Source organism: Mustela erminea, chromosome 11 (genome assembly GCF_009829155.1).
Source record: "Mustela erminea isolate mMusErm1 chromosome 11, mMusErm1.Pri, whole genome shotgun sequence".
NCBI classification, from domain to species: domain Eukaryota; kingdom Metazoa; phylum Chordata; class Mammalia; order Carnivora; family Mustelidae; genus Mustela; species Mustela erminea.
Genome location: NC_045624.1, coordinates 40,960,625 through 40,969,059, shown reverse-complemented (window position 1 = coordinate 40,969,059; position 8,435 = coordinate 40,960,625). Strand labels below are relative to the sequence as shown.

Sequence of the window (8,435 nt, the reverse complement as noted above, 5' to 3'; positions counted from 1 at the left end):
GGTGGGTGTATGTGGAAATATTTATGTGGTTTGCAGTCATTTCTGGGCACAGCTGGGTGACTTTCAGTTTCACCAGCCTGGTTATAAGGGTGCAGGGCCGATGGGCAGATCACAGTATGAACATATCCTACAGCTCCCAGCACGGGAAGTGGTGGATCACGGAGGAGAAACAGGTGTAAAAGGCACAAAGCCAGACACTGGTCCATGGCAATGGACGGTGTACTGTAAGTAGATTTGGTTTGCGTTGATGTCTAGTTGAAAGAGAAGCATCTGCATATCAGCATTATATTCAGTAGTAACGCATACACAATTCTGCACATACCATCATTTTAACTTTGTTTCTATTGAGACAAAGACTTAGGTGCAGGTGGTTTATTTGGGAATTTATTTATTCCTCCAGAGAGCAGGAATGAGGGGACAAGGAAAGTGACAGAGTAGAAGGAAACACCATCGACGGCATTGTTGCAAGAACAAAGGGGCTGATTCTGCCCCTGAGAAGCACACTGAATGCCTCCCCAAACTGAAAGGAAGAGGCTTGAAAAGAAGAGGCTGGTGCATTTATTCCCTGGCTCCTGGGATCCCTGGAGTAGGATAGCCCCACATCTCTGGGCTGTGGCAAGCAAGCTCCTGAGGGCAGAATGTAGGAAGACGTGCCCATGTGAAGTTGGGTGCTGGCAGTGCGATGTGGGTCTGGGTGTACACCTACACCCACTGACCCCCCAAATCCACGGCTGCATCAGAGATGGGCAAGGGAGGTGAGACACCAACGAGAATGGTGTCCAATAGAATTTACCAGAATTCCTGGGCTTATATGCACACAAAACATGAACAATACTCCAAATAGGGAGCATAGCTCTAACAGCTCTCACTCAACAGAAATTTGATAGAGATGCTCCCAATTTGACAACAATCCTAAAAATGTACATGACTTTACCAATGAGTTCGGCAGCTGAAAGAAACTCCTCTAAATTATCCATAAAAAGCAACGCATTTTTGCTTTTCTGTCCTTTCTGTAGACCATGATATCACTGAGTCATTGTTATAGGGAAAGATGATGAGATTATGCAGCCAAAGAATGTAAGAAAACCTTTTAAAGAAAGAACAATTGTCATTTTTTTCAATCATCTGGATTTTGTGGGGCTTATGCTATTTGTCAATTTTTAAAAAAAAATTGTCATTTGTTGTGATTTCTTTTCTTGTTCTAGATAAACATTCAAGTTTGTACCACATTTTGTGTTTGTAGTCTTGTGTTCTCTTCTGAGAGTCCTTGGCAGCCAGCCAGCAGCCTTCCCAGGGGCCACCCCAGCTTCCTGGCCATCTCAGAGAAGCAGCAACAGACCAAGGTTCAATCCTGGGGCACGAAGACCCTGGCTAAGTTGCCAGGCATCGCTGGACTTTGAATTTGTTTTTAGAACAATTAGCTATTAGAGGGCAGAGATACCCTCTCTTGCTTGGAATGGCAGCCACAACACTTTATTAAAGGTGATTTGAGGGACAAATAGAGGGGACTGCTCCCTGAAACACTCAGCATCACACTGCCATTCAGCTAGACTCCAAAATGAGAGAAAAGCACTTTGCAAAATTGCTGTGAAAGAGGGTCCTATGGGCCGGCAAAATGGCAGCCCCATAACCATCTGTTGAATGAATTCACTCAAGTTCTTGCTTCCCTGAGCTTCCCAAGAGTGGGTCTCCTAGAGGGACTCAGTGGCCCCCTTGGTCTCCAAACACCTGTTCGATCTGAGAGTTGAACGGATTCTCCTTTCCCAGAACCTGGGGCCACTGGAGCTGCACCTTCTTCCAGAAGCGATCTGCCAACAGCTGGGAAGCCACCTACAAGAGAGAACCCGAAGGAGGAACAAAAGGAAAATTATACCAAAGTAAAGAATTTAGCAGCAGGATTTACCATATTCTTTGTTGGTGGGCAGACTCTGGGATGGTCTCCCATGATTTCTCGCTTTGTGTCTTTGTAGAATCCTTTTCCCTTGCTGTGGGTGGGACCTATCACTTGGTTCTAATCAATGGAATATGGCAAAGGTAAAAGGATGTCACTTCAGTGACTGTGGAACATTATCTAAGACTCTGCTTTGCTGCCAGACTTGGGAGACTCTGTGGGATTGATGAAGAGAGAAGGTTTGTCAGGAAGCCTGCATGGCAGCAGGCTGACATCCAGCAAGAAGCTGGGTCCTCAGTCCTACAACCACAAGGAAATGAATTCTACCAACAACCTAAGTGAATCTGAAAGCAATTCTTCCCCAGTTGAGTCTCTGGGTGAGGATGGGACTGGGATGACACAACTGGATTTCCACCTTGTGAGACCCTAAGTAGACGCCCAAAACTGCCTGCCTCACAGAAACTAAAACTTCTGTGTTGTTTTGAGCTGCTAACGTTGAGGTGATTGATTTTTTATTTAGTAACAGACAGCAAATGTATGTTTTCATTTATCTGTGGACAGCTGACATCTAGTGCAGGCCTAAGGCCTAGGTTTTGGAGATTAACAGGGTAAATCTTTCCTTCAAGGAACTCCAGACATGCAAAATGATACCACCAAGCCCACCGGGGGTTCTGTCAATGCTGGAAGGGGAGGAGGTGCCGGCTCTGCTGGGGGAAGTGACAGGTCCTCCTTAAAGAGGGTGATGGCTGAGCTGTTTTCAAGGGGGAAGTTCCCCCAGATGGGTGATGTGGGAAACAGTGCACCTTGCGGAGGACACAGCCTGTGCAAAGGCACAGAGGTGTGGAAGAGAATGGCATGATGGGAAACCAAGAAAGCCTGGGAGACGAGGCTGCAGAGTCACCAGCTGAAGGAGGCTATAAGCACAAAGAAAGTGGCTGGGGTTCTAGGGTGAGCCCTGTCTCTCGCTTTTCCAGCTTAACACCCACCCTCTGGTTGCTTGGTTTTACAGCAGGTTTCCCTTTACTCATAGTGTTAGCAGGATCCAGTCTTGGTTCTCTAATCCTCTGGCTCGTCACTAACATGACTTTGATGAGGACTCTTTCTCTGCAGATAATGCCCTTATTTAGCAGATGGGGCCTGGCCAGGCCCAGATGTCCTAACTTGGCTACATCGGCAAAGGGAATGCTGACAGAGAAATGTGGTTGCTGAAGGCCTTTTGGGGGGAACGCACTGTTCAGAGCAGGTGCTCAGGGATGTCCCCAACTTTATTCAGAAGCACATGGACATGGTCCCCAGAGGGCAGGTCCTGTTCACCATTCCAACAGGTAGTGCTGCCGGGTCTCTGAGGGATGTTAGGCAGTTCCCTTCTACTCTCTAGGCTGCAGTTCTCTCACTTGCAAAATGAGTGGGCTAGAGTATATGGTTTAAAGACCTTTCTGGGTCTAAACTGCATGTAAGGTTTTAGCAGCTGTTAGAAAACACTAGAACTGGTTAAGTTGCTACATTAAATACCCCCAGTATTTCAGTATGTTCCTGAGCCTTCTGAGCTGGACCCGAATTCTGTGTATCCAACACTGTAATCTTGATCATATCCATGTGGTGCCTATCAGAAACATACCCCGCTACCCCTACCACATAGAAACATACTCCCAACACCCCCCCCCAACACCTCACCCTCTAAAACCACGCACCACATACCCCATAGCCACCCTCCTCCATAATGGACACACACACACACACACACACACACACACACACTCAGGCCTATGCTCATTCCCACCTCCTCTGCTGCCCCTCCACCTCCCTTCCCGCCCCAAGGATAACTATTAAGCCCACAGGTTTCCAGGAAGGGGCTACTCCTGTCTCACACACCAAGCAATCAGCATCTTCTGAAGACAGAAGACTGGTCTTGTGGCTGTTTTTCCTGCTATTTCTCAACAAAGGAAGCTGCTGCCAGGTCTGTGGAAAATTACTGGTTCTCCTGTTTTGTTTTCTGCCCTTCTGCTATGTGGTACACCTAAGCTGTCTTCCTAACAATTATGTAAAACCAAGACATTTGTGATTATTTATTTCCCAATCTAAATTAATAAAGGAGGAGATGGGGTGAGGATAAGAAGAGGAAAGTTAAAAGGAAAGAGCTCAGCTTTGTGCACGCGGTAACTCTTCGGCTTGAAAGCAATTAGTTGGCTGTCACTCTAATGGAGATGAAAATATTTATGAGTGTGCACTGCTAATACACTGGGTCTAAGGCGAAAGCAGCATAGTTATTATTAAACTAGAGATTTGGGGTAAGATGACCCACTCTCATCACTCACTCATGTGACAAGCGTTTACTGAGCATCTACTGTGGGCTTCTCTTAGGACCAGCCTCCTGTTGTAACTCCTATGATACCCAGGGCAAGGCACGGCCACCCTTTCCCCTGGGTGAGGGTGAGCTCTTCCCTGAACCCGAATATTCTTTTGTGCTTCCCTGGTCATGGTTTAAAATAGTAAAGCAATCCCTATTCATGTGAGAAAAATCTGACAAGACAATTAAGCAAAAGGAGAAAACAGAGTAAGTGAAAGTTATCTGTAATTATAATAGAGGGAGCCCACGTGCACACACACGCACACACACACAGAGGCACACAGACAGCGAATCCTTCTGTAAATATCATTTGACGGTCTGCTCTTCCCGAGGTATAATTTACACACTGTGGAATTAACTTCTTGGAGTAAACAGCTTCGCGAGCGTTGACAAATGCATACGGTTGAGTCATCGCCCCCACAGTCTGTAATCCGCTTTTGTTTGCTTCCCTCTGTATTACGAACGTGTTTCCATGTCGCTCAAGGTAGATCTGTATCACGGTTTTTTTTCAGGGCGCGGTATTCCATCAGAGGCTCGCCGGCGGAGACTTTGGTCACCCACCTCCCTGGCGTCTGTCCTCAGGACGGAGACCAGAGACCGAGCACCTGGAGGGGGTTCCGAGGCTGCGGGGCTCGCCTGCCTCCCACGCAGGTGCGCGGGTGACCTCCCACCCAGGCAGTGCTGGCCAAGAGGAGGTTCTGGTTCAGGGGGACTTTCCGGTTAACGCAGTCAGGCCCGTAAATGTCTCTTCCTTTGTGGGTGATGCGGCGTGCGAGCTCTGGCAGCCCCCGCTGCGGTGCGTGCGGACCCCACTGCTAAGTCCAACAGGTGGGGCAGCTCCCTTGGGCTATCCTCTGAGGAGCCCTGCTGCCCTTTTGCAGGCGTTCCTGCAGTCTCAGTGCTTCTGTGGGATACGGCCACCCCCACCTGTCCGCCTGTAGGCCCTGCTGCTGCTCAGAAGCTCACGGTGTCCATTCCATGTGGGGGTCCCTGGTCCACTCTGAAGGCTCCTCTTCGAAATTCTCCCAGAAGGGGCAACAAAGCAGGGGGACTTACCCCACCGCCGTTGACTTAAGTGGGTCTGGCGAAACATATCTTCCAGGGTTGATGTGCGGCCCTAGAATCCCCTGCGATGGAAGCAGGCGTCCCCAGAGAGGAGAAGGGGAGGGTGGGAACCTGGCAAAGTTTCTGGAAGAACCACTGTAGGTCTTCTAGACTCTCTCTCCCTTCTGATGACAGCTTTTAAACGGAGCCATGCTTCTTCTCTTAACTATATTTGGACTTAGCCGAGCTCCTCTCCAGGAGAGCGTCTGGTCCTCCCCGTGAACACACACCGTTGGGTCTGCCCCACAGGTTCCTGAGACACACCTGCATACCACAGAGGCCCAGCGGGGCTCACAGCTGGACGCGATCCAGGATCCCTTCGCATTCCTACTTGATAAACTAATTTTATGTATTTTGCTACAAAAATAGAACTCATTAATAAGACAACTATAAAATCAAATCCTGAACAGTAACTACCTTTTTATAATATTAAAAAAAATAAATGCAATTCAAAGCAAGATTGCATAGGTTTCACCCAAAACTTATCATCCCTGATCCCTTTAAAGTTGAACCCTTGCTAAATGTAACTCTTGGGTTTTATGAGACCAAAGTTAAAAATAAACTCTGAATTTATTTTTCCTGTAGGAAGAACATTCTGGGCTATCTTGGTAAAACTGCTTTTAAACGCCTGCAGGGAAGCCCTTACCACAGGGAAGGCATGGCTCTGCTTCCCTGGGCTCTTAATCTGCCCAGAAACATCGTCTATTGGACCCAATTAATTTAATTTTATTTTTATTGAGAAAGAGTGAGAGAGAGAGAGAACAAACAGGGGGAGGGGGAGAGGGAGAGAGAGAATCTTAAGCAGGATCCATGCCCAGGCAGAACCTGACGTTCAGCTCCAGCCTAGGACCCTGAGATCACAACCTGAGCTGAAATCAAGAGTCAGACGCTCAACAGACTGAGCCATCCAGGCATTCCTCTCCCAATTAATCTTAAGTTTGTAAAGCAACAACGTGTCAGTGGTGTAAGATGTATTTAAACATTTACGTCTATGGGAGAATGGAAATTCCCAGCTCGGCGCTCTCTGTGCTGACTCAGTGTGTCATTCCAGAGCCACTGTTGCTAGCTGGCTTTATGTCTGAAGCAAACTGAACAGATATAGTCCTGGAAGCATAGGCAGGGCCAGCCCAAAATGTTTGAGGGTTCCCTGGCCCAGGAGGCCCTCCTCTCCACCCTCCCCACAGCCAGCATCATTTCCTTCTTTGGGGGACTCCACAAGTCCACTCAGGACCTTGGGTTCCCAGGGGCTTACATGCTGAGATAAACAAAGACCTGAAGGCTTTAACATTTAATAACCAATTATATACATAATAAATATTAAAGCCAAAGATATAAATACAATTTAAAACCAATCCACTGATTAGTATCTTATGTCTACTTCCAGCGATGCACAAGGTTTAGGGTTCAAGAGAAAGGAGGGGAGTTAATGTCCTGGAAAATTTATTGCTTGCGGGAAGAGTTTGAGGAGCCTGGTTGGAGCTGCTACTGGCATTGTGATAGGAAAGGAGGCGGTCTTGCAGAGAGCTCTGTGGGGCAAAACTGCTAAGGCAGGAGATGTCAGGGATGGTTAGCTGAGTGGTCTCAGAGTAGCCAAGGACACTGGACTTGATGTATGTCTATGGCTCTTCCAGTATTTTCTGTTTATTGTTGTCTGACCCCAGGCCCAGAGGTCTTTTAAGTACCAATTCAGAAGCTTAGCTTTGCAGAGATTTTAAAATATTTTTAAATAGTAGAACTGCTGCAGCTTCCACAGGCTACAGATCTAGGTCTTGGCCATATTTTTTCTTTTATAAGTTGAACTTTCTCTGCATTTGGTCAGCGCTTTCTCAGTCAGCTATTCTCCCCACTCTACTATACCTGCTCAAATGGTCTCCTGGGTCTCCTCTCTAGGGGGTCCTTCTGTGATGGACCACGGTCACAAGTTGAGCCCATGGGCCAGTCTCTACCCTACAAGTGTCTCTAGTTCTCAACTAGATACTGTTGATTTCTAAACTTGTGTCTCCAGGCCAGGCCCCTGTCCCGAGATCAGAACCCATCAATTTGATCTAATGGTGATTTAGACATTTCCATCTGGATATTGTGCAAGCACCCCAGATTCAGAATGCTCAGATCTTACCCCTTCCTCTTCGGGGTTCCTTGCCTTGGTATTTTTCACTTCTGTTCCTCCAGATGCCCAGTCCTGTGAGTCATCTCCTTCCCACCCACTAAATCCCATCAACTGTCAAGTCTGGCATTATAACCTACTTTCCCCTCTCCTATTGAAGAAGATATTTCTTAAAATTCTGGTTCTACATTTGGGCAGTGAGATGAAAAGGTAACACAGTTGTCAGTCTGTACTAAGATTTTTTTCTACGCGTGGTTATTTTCCAATAAAATATAAGCAAAGGGTTTAGATGGTTGATACAATTTGGTCAAAATATTTTAGTGTATCAATCATAAATTTGAACTGTTCAACACGACTCATGTTTATACTTGATTAAACTTGCCTTCCTAAGAAAATTGGAGCAACTGAATCAACATTTCTAGTAGTTCTTTTGTAGGGTTTTAGAAAAAAAAAATAGGCCAATAGGATAAAGTTTGCTCCCTCCTTGGTGGTTCCCTCCTAGTTGGGCCAGCACCAACTGCTTTTGCTGAAATGTACAGGAATTGGTGGGCGGACATGTGAATATGGCCGGAGTGTACTCCTTTTGTTGGTATTATGTCCATGCCATTAATGTGAGGCCCTTGGGCCAACCTTGCCCATCTAGGAAAGACGTGGACTCCCATAGCTCCCTATATTTTGTGGATCATTTGCTTGTGTGTGTGTGCGTGTGTGTGTGTGAGTGTGAGTACACACGTGTGTGGCAGTTTTAAGTTATTAGTTTTTAAATAATAACCTAAGGTTCTAAAAGGAGCCATCAGTGCTGCCTCTGCTGTAAGGGGCATCATCTGGAAGGACCTTGCGGGTAGGCCAAGAGATTCCTCTTCAAGGCTTTAAGTCACAATGTGCTCAGTGGCTCACATCTGAGCTTCCTCCTAGACCCCTTCCTGAGCTCTAAGCTTGTATATTCTCTGCTAAAACGACACCCCCATTTTGGATGTCCTGCAGGCTCC

At 46.9% G+C, this 8,435-nt stretch overlaps 1 protein-coding gene across 3 annotated transcripts in view; it reads right to left on the bottom strand.

The window, feature by feature from the left end:
• Positions 1-324: 324 nt before the first annotated feature.
• The window catches only part of AOAH (acyloxyacyl hydrolase), a 169,132-nt gene continuing 161,021 nt past the window's right edge, over positions 325-8,435 (bottom strand). For all 3 annotated transcript variants that reach the window (XM_032305272.1, XM_032305270.1, XM_032305271.1), the window contains one exon: positions 325-1,830. In XM_032305272.1, the coding sequence (XP_032161163.1) occupies positions 1,702-1,830 (129 nt within the window). In that variant the 3' untranslated portion in view covers positions 325-1,701. The remainder of the gene's footprint in view (positions 1,831-8,435) is intronic.